The sequence below is a fragment of the Aulonocara stuartgranti genome, assembly GCF_965226115.1.
Source record: "Aulonocara stuartgranti genome assembly, chromosome: 12".
Taxonomy (NCBI): domain Eukaryota; kingdom Metazoa; phylum Chordata; class Actinopteri; order Cichliformes; family Cichlidae; genus Aulonocara; species Aulonocara stuartgranti.
The window spans coordinates 14325567-14345163 of record NC_138948.1 but is presented as its reverse complement, the minus strand read 5'-3'; the positions used below and the strand labels follow the sequence as shown (position 1 = coordinate 14345163).

Here is a 19597-nt window from a genome sequence, read left to right as displayed (position 1 = left end):
GGCCTGAAGCTTGAACGACCGCCCTTTTTGGAGCAACGAGAGTAGGACATCGGTACATGCGTCGAAGGAAATATTATCGCTAAATAACTTTCTAAAGCAGCATAACCAAACTTCAGGTATGTATGCCGATGGCTTGCAATGTGTATTTCGACCCTCTATGGTTACAATTAGAATATCTGTCAGGGAAAAGTGTTTTTTAATGCGCGGTTTGATGACGTAATGTTGATTGTCAAACGCGAAATGGCGAGCGTGCTAAGAGGCCCGTTACCTGCAACACTGTGGAGCTGTACCATGTTTATTTCCGTCATGTTACAGTACCAAAAGGGTTGTGGCGATGTGTCTATTCATGGTAAGCGGGGTTGCGGTAAGACGCGTCCGTCGAGTGTGTGAAATGGCTTATTCTGTGTCTCGGTTTGGGGGGAGGGTTATGTGTTGGCTAGTTAAGCTAACACGGAGCTCAGCTAACATGTGCCAAAAAAGGATTTGAAGCACACCAAACCTTTCAGTGGTATTATTTAATATCCGGTAGTAATTAAATGTTTACGATTTATCGTTCAGGTCTCCCTTCTTTTAAGACACCGCCCTGTAATTCTAAACATGCTCCCTTAATGGGAAAACTTTTGACGTTTACATTATGTTGTACCACATTAATAAGGACGTATCAAATTGTGTAAATCGCTGACTACAAATCAAAGAAACAAAAATTAGTTTAACTTGAGAAAGTGGGAAATATCACGTAGTGCCATTACTGTACAGCGTTACAAAGGGCAGCAACTTTCTTCCTGTCAACGAAGCTTTTAATAACACTGTTGTTTACTGGATTAATCAACTAATCATTTCCTGCTGTTAAATGCTCTGCTAGGCCATAACTACGCGTGCCTTCAGTTCCTGCTCGTCTCTTTGTGAGTCTCTCTTTTCGGAATTGTCAGTATCTAAAAAGCATGAACTGTTGAGCTGAGTCCGGAGAAGTTTCACTGTGGTTGCAGGAATGACGCCACCCACATTTGGTTGAATATGAACAGGGTGTAGAGCCCTGTACACTTTAGAATTCATCCTGCTGCTCTGCGTGATCAATAATCACCAGTGAAGATGTGGTCTGTTACAGCTTATGAGCTGTTTGCCTGTTTTTGACTTTGCCTGGAATAGTCTTAAAGACAAATTGTTGTAAACCCAGTTTTTGCTTTTATGAAGGCTCTTGATTGTTAGACAATAGTACACCTCAAACCTCAAGTGCTGATTCTATTAGATGTTGGGAAGGTTTTTTTTCCCCCTAGAGCAGGAAATTGTAGTCCTCTTCTTTTGTGGGTGCTTTTTGGGTGTTTTTGTAGCTGAGCTAGCTCTTTTCAAGAATTTTGCAGATTGTTGGCCAATTCTAAAATTTCTTCTACCTCTCTAATAGGTTTGTTTTGAATTTTCAGCCTAATCAGCACCTTCCCTCATATAAGTATTTTTGTGGACCTCATCTTGAGTGTTCCAGTGAAAAGCTACTAAGTTGATTCCAAATCTTTTGTGTGCGTAATTTGTTATGGAAGCACAAGGCATCATGCCTCACCTGGCCATGAAACTGCTTCTCAGTTGTGTGGTTACTTTTGAGCCCACGAACATGGCAAACTATATTTTAAACAAACTTGTTTTAAAGCCTAAATGACCTTCTAAACAGTTAATGCACTTTAATCTATACTTGAATGTTTCATTTAAAATATTATTTGGTTGTGTGCAGAGGCAAAATTGAATCGTTGTCCAAATACTTCTGGACCTGACTGAATGTCTGTTTTGAGAGCAGTGTAAACAGTTGAGCTGGAGCACACCCTGCTGGACAAACTGTGTATTGACACAATTTCTAAAATAAGCCAAACATCTTCATATGTATTGTTTTCTGCCAAAAAACCAAAACTAAAAAACGCACTAAAACATTTTCATATTGACACATCAGATGAGATGATTGGCGAATATCAGTCAGTAACAATCTGAACAAACTGGTGAACTTCCTGCTTTACTACAAAAGTCCTTTCCTTTTTTTTTTTTTTTTTGCTTTGGATTTAGTGTCAGCTGCAGTGGTCCCAAAATATTTTCTTTGTCTTGTAATGCATAAACAATGAGCAGTCGTTTCTATATAATAGTAGGGAAACACAGCTGTTACTAATAACATTAAGTAACTTAAAAGAACCTTCATTAAATGCCAGTATGTAATTAATAATATTTAAATAAGGCTGCGAGAAAGATTTGTGTGGTAAAATTGTAACAACGAGCAAGGTTGATCATGTTGTGTATATATATATATATATATATATATATATATATATATATATATATATATATATATCTTCCTCTCTTCCTACAGAAGACAGATCAGACAATAATGGCAGCGGAGGTGGAGGTGGAAGTGGAGGCCACTGTGGGCAGCGAGTACCCAGCACATTACAAAGTCATGATGGACAAACTTAACGAACAGCGACAGCTGGATCAGTTTACAGATATTACCTTGATAGTGGATGGTAAACAGGCATTTGGTGTAAGTAATCTTTATAAGTTTAACGTTAAATTCTGAGGCAACACTAATTTCCATTTTTCATGTCTTTTCCAGGACACCAGTTCAGAGCCCATAAAGCAGTGTTGGCAGCATGCAGTCAATTTTTCCACAAGTTTTTTCAGGATTATACCCAAGAGCCACTGGTGGAGATAGAAGGTATGTAGTGTGTTAGTTATACTTGCGGCACTACATTGTGTCATAACAGGAAGAATATGTCCAGAGAGACTGTTCCACCTATAGATGAATTTCGCTGTCACTATTAATACAGTAGTTTAGAGTAAATGTGGTTTTACAAAACCGAATGATTTTAACTCAACTTTTACTAAAGCTTTTTTCCCTCCTTCCCTTCCTTAATCCAAATAAGTACTCTTGATCATAGCTTGAGCCATAGTGGATTATGAGAAAAATGAGAAGATTGCTGTTTGAGAACTTAACAAATTGTATAATAGTATTGAGCTTGATGTCAGATTTATGTTTTAGTTTGTTTGTTTTTAATTCATGACTTAGATGCCTTCTGAGAGGACACATTACAGTTTATTGCAGTTTATGGTTTAGCTCTCTGGTGGGCAAACTTTATAGTGGAAACACTTGGAAACATTATTTAAGAACTCCTTTGCATACTGGCTATAATATATCCTTAATATAGATTATACTGGTTAGTGTTTGACAGCTGATTTATCAGTCAGTCTTATTGCTTGCTTTAACTTTGCTTGCTTGATTTACAGTTTTCAGTTTGTTTGTTTTTTAATAGTTTGACCATTACACTCTCACCTCTTGGTAGTAGAGCTATGTAGAATATTTTTCTAAGTGATAGGAACATATGAAAGTACATCCCTGACTATGAAAAATGCAGACATTCAAAAATTAAATTGGTGTCAGAAAGAGATTTTGCATTATATTTAATGTAAGTATTCCAAGTTTGTTGTAAGACTTGCTGTCTTCCAAGCTGGGACTTGCTGCTGATAGACAGATATTTTGTTACACACGATCAGCTTTTACTCACCACTGCTTTTACTGTCATATTTTAACAGGTGTGAGCAACACTGCCTTTCGTCAGCTGATGGAGTTCACATACACAGCCACACTAGCTGTAGCTGGTGAAGAAGAGGCATATGATGTCTGGAAAGCAGCTGAGTATTTACAGATGCAGGAAGCCATCAAAGCGCTCAACAATAAGTGAGAACTCATCACTTTTGGCTTTAGAATTGACCAGATTTCACTTAAAAATAAATAGAATAACATTTGACCTCTTAATGATCCTCTTTTGTAGAATGAATGAAAGCTCTTCATTGACAGCAAGGAGCAAAGGAAAAAAGAGGAAAATTGCTGAGACGTCGAATGTGATTACAGAAACCCTACCCTCAGTGGAAGGGGAGCAGGTCAGCATGCTTGCAGTGCACTTTTATAGTCAGCTTGATGTCCTATATTTAGTTGTTAAGGCTGAATATTTTCCCTGTTCTGCAGGTGCAGATTGAAGTTATAGGTGAAGGGCCCATTGAGGTGGAGGAGTCGGGGCTGGAGGAAGTGGTTGATGCGGCAAAGAATGCTCAAGCTGCATCAGATGATTCTGCTTTGGCTCTTCTTGCTGACATAACTAGCAAATACCAGCAAGGGCAACCAACAATACAGGTGATCAAGAAAGGAGGAATAGAAGAGGTATAAAAGCTGAAATGCACATTTTTTCTGATTTCTACTGTTAAACTGATACGCATGAAATAATTAACTCAGAGGTTTTGTTTTGTTTTTTTTCTTTCTGTGTTTTTTCTTAGCATGAGGTTGTGTATCATGAGGAAACGGTGACTGCCTCCAAGGTGCTGGAGAATGTCGAGATTGTCGAGGTCCAGATTTCTCAAGCAGACAACATGTTCCGTTGCAACAAGTGTGACCGCAGCTTCAAGCTGTACTACCATCTTAAACAGCACTTGAAAACACACTTGGGCTCGCTGGAGAAGCCCCACGTGTGTAACCACTGTGGTAAAGCTTACACACGAGAGGGTGCCTTGAAGCAGCACATCAGCACATTTCACTTTGATGCCGAGGAACTGTCTCGAAACCAGAAACCCCAAAAGAAAGTGCATGTTTGTGAATACTGCAAGAAGCACTTTGACCACTTCGGACACTTTAAGGAGCACTTGCGAAAGCACACAGGTGAAAATTTCACACTGTTTGAACTCACTTTGTTTATAATGAAAAGTACAAAGGTATGGCAACTAAACATAAGTTATCATAGTTGTCCAGTAGATTTGTTTTTGTGTTTCTGACATTGAGACACATGTCTGTCTTTTGTGCCCATTTTTAGGCGAAAAACCTTACGAGTGTCCAGATTGTCATGAGCGATTTGCACGGAATAGCACACTGAAGTGCCATATGGCAGCCTGTCAGAATGGGGCGGGAGCCAAGAAGGGACGGAAGAAACTCTATGAATGCCAGGTACAGTTTGTCCTCAATCAGGGCCATCAGGTTCTCACTGAAGGGATTCGGAAAGTTGTTCAATGGGGCAGCACTGAAACTTGTGTCAGTTTTCAAAGTAAAAGTCCCGGTACATACTGTTGTATTGTTGTATTGTAATTTGTTGTATCACTTTACTCCCTATATTACTGTGCTATGATCATGACCTCTTCTTTTGCTCTCCACCTTCTTCAGGTCTGCAGTAGTGTGTTCAACAGCTGGGACCAGTTCAAAGACCACCTTGTGAGCCACACCGGAGTCAAGCCCAACCATTGCACCATGTGTGACATGTGGTTCACCCAGCCGAAAGAGCTGAAGGCACACCTCAAAGAGGTCCATTCCATCGAGGATAAGTTAAACGACGAACTGGTCATTACTGACTCTGCTGCAACCGCTGCTCTCACCATAGCAGCACAGAACATAGAGGGAGCCGAAACTGTCCTGTTGGAAGACGGCATTCAGGTTGAACACGTCACAGTGGAGCCTGTAGATGTGATGGAGATGGAAGAGACTGCCACGGTTGTAATGGAGGATGGAGGGGTGGCAGAGATGTGTGAGGAGGACATGGAAAGATTAAAACAGGCTGGAGTGCAGATCCAGGTTGTACACGTGACCACAACTGAAGTTGACGGGCAGCACGTGGTGAACTCTCAGGTGGAAGTACAGATGGAGGGAGAGATGGTGAATGTTGAGGAAGCAGAACATGCAGCGGTTGTATGAGAATGTGAAAAAGAGTCTTTAATGAACTGCTGGACACTCTTAGTCCCTAACAGCTTTATTCTCCTCCAATGGACATTTTATTTTTGGTACACATCTCTGCATGTGAGAAGCCGCATGCCACCTCAGTACGTCCTGATGTCTGTTATGTTGAATGTCAGTTCCCACCGCCTTCACTGCTATGGACAGAGTTACCATTGTCTTGCTGTAGGTGCTGTTTGCCATCGTATGCCATATTCTCGATGTCGGCAGTCCTCCATCAATTCATTTTTGTGTTTTTCTTCAAATGTTTTTTTTTTTTTTTTTTTTAACTTGGGTCACGTTCTATGATAAATTGACCCAGATGTTGCTGCAGCTCATATGCTGCAGATTTCTCTTGTTGTTAATAATGATGTTTATTTTATTAACTTTTGGTGGTTTGTAGGGGGAAAATCAGCTATGAAATAAAACCGGTTTCAAGAGTGGGCTAGTTCTCCAGCTTTATACTTAGATCTTGAAGATTAAAAAATTAACACTGTTTTAAAAAACAACAACAACGGAAACACAAAATTAAAAAAGCATTTCAATTAGTGCAATTTCAAAGAGTTCAGTAATACACACCAGGTGTATGGTGCATACATGCATATTGCCTTATATACATCCATTAGCAGGTAAACACAGCTGCTCCTTTATCCAATCAGATTTATCCACCAAGACAAACCCAATAAATAAATAAACATTAAAATAAAAGGATAATGGAGTTGCATATCTGCTGGATGTGATTGTGCTAGAAAATTCATGGCTCAAGAGTTGGGAGTTCGCCTTGTAATCGGAAGGTTGCCGGCTCGAGCCCCGGCTTGGACAGTCTCGGTTGTTGTGTCCTTGGGCAAGACACTTCACCCGTTGCCTACTGGTGGTGGTCAGAGGGCCTGGTGGTGCCAGTGTCCGGCAGCCTCGCCTCTGTCAGTGCGCCCCAGGGTGGCTGTGGCTACAATGTAGCTTGCCATCACCAGTGTGTGAATGTGTGTGAATGGGTGGATGACTGGATATGTAAAGCGCTTTGGGGTCCTTAGGGACTAGTAAAGCGCTATATAAATACAGGCCAGGCCATTTACCAATTTATCCTTTTATTTATTTTGTATCATGGATACATACCTGTACCATATATATTGTTTTGTTTTTTTTAACTTGTACCTTTTGCACAGGTTATCCACAGAGCACAATAAAGATGTTGGTAAGTATTTGTTTTAAGCAAAGAAAGTTACTGCAGTTTCATTGTAGTTTTTGGCCTTCTGAAGTGAAGACTCTAAAACGTCAAATGTTTAGTTTATTTTAATTAAGCATTCGTTTTTAAATGAACGACAACTAGTGTGTCCCGAAGGCAAATATATATATATGTGTGTGTGTGTTTGTAGGTATCTGTGGACATGAAAAACGTTTTAAGATAAGATAAGATAACTCTTTATTGTCATTGCACAGTCATACATAGTACAGTAGTACAATGAAATTGGAAAACAATGAAATTGGAAATTTTAATTGTCTCCTGCACAAACTAAAGAATTTTCTATTTTTGTTTTCATTTAAATCTACATTTTTAAATTTCTGTTTGCGTGTTCATTAATCTGGACAGCCCACGTAGGTCTCCTGACCCTGACTTGAACCCCTGCAGCGTTAATAGCCTGTACAGCTAGCACGGGGCGTGACGCGCAGGTTAGGTTACCTGTTGTGTATCGCCGCATGCCCGGGACAGCTCCTGAAGTACTGAGTGAAGTGGTCCTAATTCCCGGCTCTTATTGGTTACGAGATAGACGGCGGACTCCTAGAGACGCCGTTGATTCGTCGGTTCACCCGCTCGTTCAGCGGATTTCCTTCACAACAGAGAGAAAGCTGCAGCAGAGCCGGTGAGCTCAATGTCACCGGGTACGGGAGAGGATGGATTTGGGAGCAAGGTCGGTATACATTGTCGCCACGGGCCCATGAAGATGCTCACCCAAGTAAGACCGATTCTCACATGCAGCATATCCGTTCTTTTGGGGTTTTGTTACGCTATTCTTATGATCATAAGCCTTGGGTAAATGAGAACTGGCCTGCTGCTTGTAGATATCGCTATCATTGAACGTAAATACTCAGTCATTAGCTAATGCTGTTTAAAATGTTTCCTCGATAAGTGGGTGTTGTTTGAAAACGTTGCCAACAAAGATGCATTTAAAAAAAAAAACCCTACATCGAAACCTCAGTTCTGGCGACCCAGCAGAGCTTTATCTCGTTTTCTCTGAGGGTGGTTGGCTAGAGCCCCTACAGTGGACCCAGATTTTACTGCACTGGACTTTAATCTTTTCGTTTTACTTGTTTTTTTGTTGTTGTTGTTGTTTTTTTAATTCTGTCACGTATGCACATGCATTCAAAGTTAAAGCCACCAACCCCGCTTGTTGGGGGTTGCACATTTATGCATGAAACCTACAAAATGCAACACTTAACTGGAGATCCACCTAAACTCTGTTCAACTTCTCATACCGCTTTTGACCGGGCTCGATTACATCGGGCTCGGAATGAATAAAGTCTGGCTCTAACACCTGTTGGTTTTTACCAGTGTGTTATGACGAATGCCAGTCATTTCCCCCAAATTCACCTTTTACATCATCATCTCCCTCTGTGGTAAAGGCTTGGGAGCACTGCTTTGCTTCCTTATAGCCTGCTCTACTGGTTTTCCTGCATTAATAATTTAAAATCTTCCCTCCTGTCATGTCATAAGGAAATGATATGAAATTAATAAGTAATACTTTTTGACTTTTTGGTTTGCCCCAAGGAGCAAATACATGGAAGATGTGAAAAGTTAAGAAAGTAATCTACACTGCATTATGCTGTGTTTTGCACACTTAAACATGAAGCTTAAACATTTTTCTATCTTATAAAGGCAAAAGGAGGAAAATAGCCTTCTTGAGTTAATTTTATCTCCACTTGAAGCAAAAAAAGTTCTAAAATTATATTTCTTTTCATGATCATTCAGTCAGTGAACATGAAACATTGTGCTTCATGTGTCTTTCTTTGATGCACGCCTCTTTGATGTGCTGACAGTGAATAACATGCAAACTCAGACGGCTCTTTAAAGCCAGAAACATTAACGACCGAATAGAATTTAGATTTGAAGCACCAGATGCAGGATATGTTGTCTGCAGCATTGTCCTGTTATTGTGTTCCCCTCTAATGATGTCATGTTGACTTTGGTTAAGGCTCTGTTGCTCACCAAGATGTACTTGAATCTGCACAGTGCTGTGTATTGCCAGGCTTAGGGAATAGTAGCTCAGGTGAGTCATGCTGCATAACAAGAAAAAAGAAAAACATTTTTAGCATTTAATCACAGGAGCAGAAAAGTATATGTGGAAACCAATTAAGCAGCGTCTTTGCAAAGCAACTTTGTCAAAGTTATTTCCTTGTAATAAGTTGCTGTGTATCCTTTGAAGCCTCTGCCACTGTGCTTTGGACTGTGTGTGTAAATGTGCGTCAGAGGAAAGGGATTTAGAGGTCACTCTGGTTTTCTTTTCCTTTCTTTCTTTCTTTTTTTTTTTTTTTTTGAATTGTGAAATATTTGCCCCATAGATTCCAGAGAGGCCTGCTTCTCTGTTCCTAGGGCCCATGGTCCCCATTGTTGAAACTCTTTCACTGTTGAGCTTTTCACTCTTGTCAGCTGTGCGCCTCTGTTAACACACTGGGGAGCTTTGTGTGGGGTGAGCTCGCTGTCTGCACATGTGTATGCTTTCACGTGCATGTGCCTGTCCGAGGAAAGAGTCTGTTAATGTGCATGTGCACTCAATGAGAGAAAATGAGATACAAGCGCGGGTGAACTGAATGAATGGAAAGTAAAGTGAGGGGTTTTTCAGAGAGGAGGAACTCTTTTTCATACAGCAGCTTTGTACCCTTCTTAAGTAAAGACACAAACAGGCATTTTTGCAATAGGAACCATAACAGATGGAAAGAGCAAGTAAATCTTGATCCACAGCTGCTGTGGATGGGCTCTTGTGTTTTCCGTTGTTGGAGCGTCTGAAGAGGCTGCTGATGCTAGCAGAGTGATCAGCAGCCGGCAGACCCTACTTCTTCCCTTTAGGGATCTTGAGACAAGTGACTGGCTGTCTGGTGAGTAAAGAAGGACTCACACTTGGCAGAGCTGATTGTGTTTGCTTATGAACGCCCAGCTGTTTGCAGTCTTATACACTTTCATACATTTCTATTATTTGTTTTTTACATTTGGTGCTTCAAACAAGTGAAGATTGCATTCAATATTAAGTCATAGCATTAACTGTATGGGGAATGCAACTAATTTAGAATTTAAAATATTTAGCATTACTTCCTCAAATAACTCAATGAGGAAAATAACATGAAAATAACTCATAACACCTTAGGTCTGTTAGTTTTTCTCATTATCAGTAACTTTCTTTGTTACATGGACAAAAATATAATTTTTTTTATTGCAATATTTCATTTTTCAACAACTTTTTGCAGCAACAGTACCTCAGTGCAATCTGAGTGGAATCCCAGTGCATTCACCACCGTGAACGGTTCATGAATCCGCTGTTGTGCACGTGTTGGTGTGTTTATGTCTTTCAGTCTGCTCATATACACGATTAGCACGGGTACTCGCAGGCTCAGTGCAACTGTAAATATGACACTGTGTACTCTCTTCCTTGAGGAGATCCAGTTAATGCCTAATCCTCAACCCTACACAAACACGTTTGGTCAGTGTTCATCACTAAGCAACCTGCTAGATGTGTTATACAGTGGAAGCCGAGGACAAAGCATTCTCAGTAAATACCCATTTATGGACCTTTTCTGAAGATACTCTAAACTCAGTTGCTATCAGTAGAGCCAGTGTAGTTTACCAGTTGTTTTACTCAATATGGCAAATGTTTCCCTGATTATTACATCACGTTTGAGACTATTATAGTGTTTGTAATGTTAAGAAATGGAAACATGTCTGTATTTGCATATATTCAGACATATTAATCAATCCTGTTCATTCAGGAATATCCTTAAAGAAAATGTCTGGACAAAAAACTGGTAATAATGGTGATTGGGGTACCAAAACTTTCCATGCTCTCCTTCATTGTTAACCAGTTTATCTCATGCATGGCTGTCCTTTAGTGTTTTTATTTACTCACATAAAAGGCATGTATTCGGCACATGTTGCTTTGTGCTATAAAGCGCGTCTCTCCTCCCTTAGCAAGTCCTTTTAGGCTGCCCTAGATCAATACGCAGATATTCATGGTTCCATGGCAGGAAGGTGTTTGAAAGCTGGAAGACTCTAGGCCTCACAAAAGAGAACCGCTTTGATTCTCTGGCGAGCCTTCAACACAGATTCATTCATTTTAATATATGGACAGTTGATGGAGAGCCTTTGAAAGCTCCATGATACACTAACCGTTTCTGTTCTTTCCTTTACGTACGACTTATTACTATTTGTTATGCCAGCACAAATGTTTTCTTTGGGCACAGTTTAATTAGTTTATTGTTTATTAGTTTGTTCAGATGCACCAAGCCCATCGGGCCGTAGTGTTGATATACAGGGATTTTGTTAAAAACAAAACAAAGCAGTCAAACGGGTGTAAATTGTGGATTTACCTGGATAATTGGAGTCTTGGTGAGTGTATGAGACCAGTCCGGTGTGTGTGAGACTGAATCTAAGTATTATGCCCATGGTTGCTGTAACAAAAGAAATTTAACACCCAATTTGAATTTGTGGCTCATTCATATATATATATATATATATTTTTATTGTTTTGGCTAACAGTGGAAGAAACCTCATCAATTATTGTTGGTTAATTGATTGTTTGGAGTCTCTCTCAGATATATACAGGGAGTGCAGAATTATTAGGTAAGTTGTATTTTTGAGGAATAATTTTATTACTGAACAACAACCATGTTCTCAATGAACCCAAAAAACTCATTAATATCAAAGCTGAATGTTTTTGGAAGTAGTTTTTAGTTTGTTTTTAGTTTGAGCTATTTTAGGGGGATATCTGTGTGTGCAGGTGACTATTACTGTGCATAATTATTAGGCAACTTAACAAAAAACAAATATATACCCATTTCAATTATTTATTTTTACCAGTGACACCAATATAACATCTCCACATTCACAAATATACATTTCTGACATTCAAAAACAAAACAAAAACAAATCAGCGACCACTATAGCCACCTTTCTTTGCAAGGACACTCAAAAGCCTGCCAGTCATGGATTCTGTCAGTGTTTTGATCTGTTCACCATCAACATTGCGTGCAGCAGCAACCACAGCCTCCCAGACACTGTTCAGAGAGGTGCACTGTTTTCCCTCCTTGTAAATCTCACATTTGATGATGGACCACAGGTTCTCAATGGGGTTCAGATCAGGTGAACAAGGAGGCCATGTCATTAGTTTTTCTTCTTTTATACCCTTTCTTGCCAGCCACGCTGTGGAGTACTTGGACGCGTGTGATGGAGCATTGTCCTGCATGAAAATCATGTTTTTCTTGAAGGATGCAGACTTCTTCCTGTACCACTGCTTGAAGAAGGTGTCTTCCAGAAACTGGCAGTAGGACTGGGAGTTGAGCTTGACTCCATCCTCAACCCGAAAAGGCCCCACAAGCTCATCTCTGATGATACCAGCCCAAACCAGTACTCCACCTCCACCTTGCTGGCGTCTGAGTCGGACTGGAGCTCTCTGCCCTTTACCAATCCAGCCACGGGCCCATCCATCTGGCCCATCAAGACTCACTCTCATGTCATCAGTCCATAAAACCTTAGAAAAACCAGTCTTGAGATATTTCTTGGCCCAGTCTTGACGTTTCAGCTTGTGTGTCTTGTTCAGTGGTGGTCGTCTTTCAGCCTTTCTTACCTTGGCCATGTGTCTGAGTATTGCACACCTTGTGCTTTTGGGCACTCCAGTGATGTTGCAGCTCTGAAATATGGCCAAACTGGTGGCAAGTGGCATCTTGGCAGCTGCACGCTTGACTTTTCTCAGTTCATGGGCAGTTATTTTGCGCCTTGGTTTTTCCACACGCTTCTTGCGACCCTGTTGACTATTTTGAATGAAACGCTTGATTGTTCGATGATCACGCTTCAGAAGCTTTGCAATTTTGAGACTGCTGCATCCCTCTGCAAGATATCTCACTATTTTTGACTTTTCTGAGCCTGTCAAGTCCTCCTTTTGACCCATTTTGCCAAAGGAAAGGACGTTGCCTAATAATTATGCACACCTGATATAGGGTGTTGATGTCATTAGACCACACCCCTTCTCATTACAGGGATGCACATCACCTAATATGCTTAATTGGTAGTAGGCTTTCGAGCCTATACAGCTTGGAGTAAGACAACATGCATGAAGAGGATGATGTGGACAAAATACTCATTTGCCTAATAATTCTGCACTCTATGTATGTATGTATGTATGTATGGATGGATGGGCTGCTAAATTATGCACCTGAGTTTGCTTTGAAATAATACATGGTTAGATATAACATATAGTATCTAAGACAAACCATTTTTTGGACTCAGTTTGGTGGAATCAAGGTTTATTTATAGCGCAGTTCTGAAACAACTCCAGATTTACTCCAATTACTATTCACCAAATTCTGTCATTAAGTTATTTTATCTGCCAGATTAATCACTGTAAAACAGACATTTTATTTAACTTGCGCCTTGCCAATCGGATTCGCCTTTTCTTTTCCATCTCACGGGACATTGTTAGACGTGTGTTCCCAGAGCAGTACACAGTTATCACCTAATTACACTCTTTTGCACTCCCACACCCCACATCAAACACAAACAGCAGGAGGTGTGACATACTGCAATGAAATGATCAAGGTTAGTCATGCAGGTATTTCAGGTTGTGAGTGTCTTCTTCATCGCAGAGAGTAATGAGTATCTCAGATTTGTTTATTCTGGCTCTCCTAGCAACCCCAGCCTGCAGCACATTTGGAGCATGAGTCAAACAGCAGACGAAGTAGGAGCTTCTGCGCACATTAACAAGCTCTCAAGAAGATACTGCACAGGTACATTTGTGTTTATCCTTTTAAAAACAAACTTAAGATGGAATCTAGAACAAATGTGTTTTTTCTGGAGACACTTGATCCATATAGAGAGTAGAATACTGCATGCATGTTCTTAGGTAGGTAAACCAACATTAAGCAAAAAAAGGCACCAAAGTAAAAGAGGCTGTCATGAGCTTTGATATAGACAGAAAACATAACATAGAAGACGCTTACTTTTATGTCTGTCTTTTCCTTCATTACAGGTAACCACTCCATGGCTGCACCCTGACACTATCATCTGTTCATCCCCTCTGCCCCAGCCTGCCCCCTCTTATCCAGCTCCTCTCCCCTCCTCCTCACCCCGTGGCCTATTTATACCCTGGAGACTCGAAGCAGTCTATTAAAGCCCACGGACCTGTTCAGAAAAAGACTCCAGTAAGCCTAAATTCCCCGTTTATCTTATCTCCGTGCTCGTCACCTTTTCCTGAACATCCGTAAGTGAGGAAAACTAAAATATCAACAAGTGCTTTAGCCTTCAGATTACAAGCTGCAAGGACAGTTTAAGCTACAGCAGATTTTTGGAAATTCTGGATGAAGCATGAGCCTTGGACCCACTGATTTTTTTTTACTCATTTAGTAGAAAAGCAGTCTTCCAAGTTAAACCATGCTTATTGGCTCACTTGTCTATGTGACTTTGGTAGATTTCGACAAGAACACTAAAGGACTTACTTTCTAAATGGAAAAGGATCACACATTCAAAGGTAAGTCAAGGCTTCTGTCGCATGCAAATTTGCTTTATCGGTTTTCATATCGAATCCATCATAGTACAGCAGAACCAGGATAGTAGGCTATAAGCATAAATTCAAAATTGATACTATCGTGCATACGTTTCGCGTTCTCATTTCACGTCACGCAGATTATGTCTGCAATAATATTATTGCTGTTGTGAACATATTGTAAAATTGTGGAACAAAACAGTCTCACAGCAAAGTTAAAATTTATTGTTAATCTGCTAATAAAAATAGAGCACATATTGAAGTGGGCATCACATTTATGATATATTACATGTATTTTACAGTTTTAGGACTGGAGACACAAACATTATAGTTATCATAAGAGTTTAATCGGCATTTAAAAAATTACTTTGAAGGTGATTCTGTTAAGAAAAACGGGGTATTCAAAATGTATTGAGAAAAATTTATTTTTTAAAAACGACTTTTTTTTTTCTTTCATATTCTGTATCCAGTCTTGTATCAATTCCTGCTATGAACTAAGCCCAGACCGCCTTGTGTGTCACCTGCAGGATGACTGCAGTCTACCCCTCTGAGAGTAGCCCGGACGGAGCTGAAGCTGGGACTCAGACAGCAGGCTCTAAGGGGTCAGGAGCAGGAGGAACCACTGGGACCAGCTCAGTAACTGGGGTCAAGAGCGCGGATTCTCATGGAGACTCGATCCGAGGTTCCATTGGAAGCACGGTGGCCTCTACTAGTAGCAGCCAAAGGAACGCCCGCTGGAGCCGGCAGGACAGCTCTGACATAAACACAGATGATGAAGGAGCCACCGTCCGCCGCCTCACTCCCCTGGAAAGGCTGAACCTGGATATGTGCCAGGATGAAAGGTATGGTGATTGTAAGTTACTTGTTATATTTTTCATTGTGGGTTTTTTTTTCTTTTTCTTTTTTTTACTTGCCAAATTGTGAAAATTGGTGTTAAATGCTTTATTATCTAAACTGCTGGCAGGTTGGTCCGTGAGCTAACAGTGGGCAGAAGAATCGGCTTCTACAAAATTCATGGAGAGCTCGGGTGTGGAAATTTCTCCCATGTTAAGCTGGGAATTCATGCTCTCACCAAAGGTAAACCCCACTGTGAAACGAATGGCAATATTTACAGACATTTGCACAGCGTCACATAAAAACATCGCCTAAACACATTGGAATAAAAAAAAAAAACACGACGCACAAGCTTCCTTTTATTACGGTGGCTTCTTATTAGACTTAATAAGTTGGGTGATAACCTGTTTCCATTAATGGGCTGCAACACTACCAAATGTGTGCTTATAGCAATTTACTAACATGGCGATTTGTGCCTGGCCAGGGGGCTGATTCAGCCACAAAGAGACAGACTGTCTGCTGCCCTTGAACAGATGGATTGATTAGAGATCTCCAGTTTCCTTAGCGACGGGTAAAATTGCCGCATGCCTCATCAAAGGCTACAACGACAGAGGAAAATTAGTGTAGCTTTGTTTGTCTGTCTGCGTGTGTGTGTTTGTGTGCGTGTTCATGCATGGATTTTTTTTTTTTTTTTTTTTTTTTTTTTACCATTTAAGGTTTTTAAGGCGTTTTTACTCTGTGGCTGGCTCTGGTTCTGTGTGTGTGTGCGCAATGTTTAGGTCAGTGGTGTCATTTAGTCAAAACACAAAATGAGCTGCAGTGCATTTTAAATGCTCCTATTGAAAGCTATGTCACAGCTGAAAGAGAGTCTAATGCCAGCCTTAATAATGCATACTGTAGAACAATTAGATATCTCAACACCATTTTGCCACTTAAGAACTTTTCTGTATTCAGTTACCTGAGGTCTACTTTATGCATCTCTATGAATCATTTAACGGAACACAGCCAAGATATCAGTTTTTCAAAATTCAGAGTGCATTTGATCATTGTAAAACTGCATTTATTTATTCATTTTTAAATTTGAATTTTGATTTTTAACAGCGCAGCTAATGTAGCACTCTATTCCAGTCTTTTTTTATTTTTTATTTTTTTTAACCCTTTGCCATCCTCGGTGTGAGCCTACATATCTACTGAGACTTGGAGTAATTTATGACTGTCTAAGAAAATAAATCATATGACCCCCTGGAAGAATATAATCATGAAAATTTAGTTCAGGATCAGCAAAACTTTCATCTCAGTTATCCAGACCAGAGTGTTGTTTGAACTGCTAAGTGGAACCAGGCTTACAGTGTCTATCATCAGTCTACAAAAGATTTATGTAACAACTAATTTAAAATTTATTAGAAAAGTGATTAAAAACTCAACCTTTTTTTTTTTTTTTTTTTTTTTCCCTGTGTCGAGATGTATTATGTGTACAGCAATCAGTGACCAAATGTCTCCTTTTGCATCACTAGACAAAGTGGCCATAAAGATCTTAGATAAGACCAAGATGGATCAGAAGACCCAGCGGCTGCTGTCCAGGGAGATCTCTAGCATGGAAAAACTACACCATCCCAACATCATACGCCTCTATGAGGTATTTTGGACTTTCAAGTGTCTTTCTAATGCCATTGTGCTTTTTTTGATCATTAAATCTATCTGACATCAAGTACTTTTCTGCTTATGTATTCTAACATATGTAGTTGCACTGTATGTGTTTAGGTGGTGGAGACTTTGTCACGTTTGCACCTAGTGATGGAGTACGCAGGCGGAGGGGAGCTCTACACCAAGATTACTACAGAAGGAAAGCTTTCTGACACTGACAGCAAGTTTGTCTTTGCTCAGATTCTTTCTGCTGTTAAACACATGGTCAGTGAATTTACGTTTATATTAAAATTGTCTGATAATATAAAATCTTGATAGTCGTATAACTTTGACATCTATAGTGCTGCCTGTTCTCTGCTGCTACGGTGACCTGAATAAGCCAGTGTGTTCATCTAATCCTCTAACCTATTAAATCTCATATGACAATTTCTGTCAGGGCTGAATGTTTGCACAATAGCTGTGTAATGATTCATTACTTGTAACCAGCACTTTCACTCTTTTCATGTGCACCGCATTTAGATTTTAGTCATTCATTCTCTCTCCATCTGCAGGTTGTCAAAGAATAAAAATAGATGAAAAAAAAATATTGCATTGTAATATTTCACTAGAATATTTAATATGTGGAAGAGCAGTTCACATGCTGACACAGATCGACGGAACTATAGTTGCAGCTGCCATAACTAATTCCTACTAGACAAAATAATTAATAAAGATCTGTTCTTGATATCAGGATGAAATATCCAAGAAGTAACAAGGAGCAAAACATGTTTTTTTAATTCGAGATAGACGCGATGCTTCTGCTGCTGTTTTCACTGTGTCAGGTTACATGAACAGAGGTGGCAAAAGTACAGACTTTCTTTACTTAAGTAGAAGTACAGATAACGACAAACACTCAGTCCTTCCTCTATAGTTAGATTTTCGATTCTCATATAATATGATCTTCTTTTTGTTCTCCCACAGCATGAAAATAACATCATTCACCGTGACCTGAAGGCAGAAAATGTCTTCTACACCAACGGCTCTTGCGTGAAGGTGGGGGACTTCGGATTCAGCACACTGAGCCGCCGCGATGAGACACTCAACACATTCTGTGGCTCTCCGCCATACGCTGCACCTGAACTCTTTAGGGATGAGCATTATGTTGGCATCTATGTAGACATCTGGGCCCTAGGGGTGATGTTGTTTTTTATGGTGACAGGCACAATGCCATTCAGGGCGGACACTGTGGCCAAACTAAAGCGATGCATCATGGATGGGGCCTACATCATTCCCTCTTGGGTGCCAGATGCATGCCAGAAGCTAACCAGGGGACTCCTCCAACCCATACCAACTGACCGCTGTACAGTGGAGCAGATGATGGGCTGCGAGTGGTTGCTCCCCGTGGACCTCCCGCACGCCATGGAACCCTTTAAACTGGATCCATCCTACCTCGCAGAGAGTGATCCATCAGATCTCACTGAGGAAGAGATGGAGATAAAGTCTTCGCTGGAGGCACTGGGAATCACCTCGGAGCACATCCTGAACAACCAGGGCAAAGACTGCAGGAGCTCCATCACTGGTGTCTATCGGATTCTGCTACACCGTTTTCACAAGAGACGGGTTGTCGAAAGCATTCCTGTGGTAAAACAGGCAGTCAGACCCACAGCAACAAGTAAAAAAGAACGGCTAAAAGTGTACCGCAGTTTACGGCAGACATCTAAACTCTGTGCAATTCTGTGACAAAATTCTTTGCTCTGGAAATTTAATTAAGTTATGGACTTGGATGCATGGATTTATTACAAATAAAAAATTAAAACAAGAATATTTTCAGTCCAGTAGTATAAATTGAAATTATGGTATATAACCCCACTCAAGTCCTAAAATTGGTCTTTTCTTATGTCTCTGTAGCTATGTTGCTGCTGTCCTCGTCTGTTTTTTTTCTTGCAGGGACAGGAAATCTCAAGAAATTTGAAATGTTCTGAAATCTCATTTATCCAAGTCAGCATAGCAATGATTAGATGGCATGCAGAACTTATTATTTGGGTCATGCAGGCCATATATTTCTAATTCACACTTGGCCTACGCTTAGTTGTGTTGTAACAACAAGCCCTATGAGAATCACTGTAGCTTATTTTTTATGAAGAGACATAAATCCACAATATTTTGTTGAAAAAGTGGCGAAACATGCAGTATCTACACAAAATGTGTTTATGTCTTAAATATTTAATTGCACTTCTCCTCGATGCCTTAGTTTTTTTTTTTTCATCTGTTTATGAAATCAGACAGCCTGGTTTCATTGTACTCCTTAATGCTTGTGATGAGATAGTAAGTAGAGATTTTACATCTTATATAATACGTCTCTATGAGATGTCCCTGTTCTTAGACTGGCTGACCTCGGTATTTTCCCTGTGGCCTGAAAAAATCCACTAGATGACATTAAGCTATGAAGACCAACTAACAGTTAGTAGTTCACATGGCAAAATAAAATTTCAGTTTTGAATGAAACGATTCTGGTAAGAGTTTGAATCTATTTGTCTTTTTATGATTCCGTGTCCATGCAAATGTGCTGAATGAAATAAATTTAAAACTAAAAATGCTGCTTCGTCTTCTTGATGTTAAAATTATTTAGTGTGTGTGTGTGTGTGTGTGTGTGTGTGTGTGTGTGTGTGTGTGTGTGTGTGTGTGT

The 19597-nt window shown here is 40.1% G+C and overlaps 2 protein-coding genes across 3 annotated transcripts; both read left to right on the top strand.

The window, feature by feature from the left end:
- Positions 1-204: 204 nt before the first annotated feature.
- znf131 (zinc finger protein 131) lies at positions 205-6156 on the top strand. The gene is made up of 9 exons (XM_082555559.1): positions 205-349; positions 2342-2495; positions 2585-2686; positions 3562-3706; positions 3801-3909; positions 3995-4186; positions 4300-4678; positions 4830-4960; positions 5174-6156. Exons 1-9 carry the CDS (start codon positions 335-337, stop codon positions 5696-5698), a joined length of 1752 nt encoding a protein of 583 aa, XP_082411685.1. The 5' UTR covers positions 205-334; the 3' UTR covers positions 5699-6156.
- Positions 6157-7263: 1107 nt separating this feature from the next.
- On the top strand, positions 7264-19504 carry nim1ka (NIM1 serine/threonine protein kinase a). 2 transcript variants are annotated; one of them, XM_082555561.1, is made up of 9 exons: positions 7264-7668; positions 13602-13699; positions 13942-14113; positions 14380-14439; positions 14982-15296; positions 15419-15531; positions 16803-16924; positions 17050-17196; positions 17893-19504. In XM_082555561.1, exons 5-9 carry the CDS (start codon positions 14983-14985, stop codon positions 18649-18651), a joined length of 1455 nt encoding a protein of 484 aa, XP_082411687.1. In that variant the 5' UTR covers positions 7264-7668; positions 13602-13699; positions 13942-14113; positions 14380-14439; position 14982; the 3' UTR covers positions 18652-19504. The 2 variants fall into 2 exon arrangements, with proteins under 2 accessions (XP_082411687.1, XP_082411688.1); XM_082555562.1 differs by lacking the exon at positions 13942-14113.
- Positions 19505-19597: the final 93 nt, after the last annotated feature.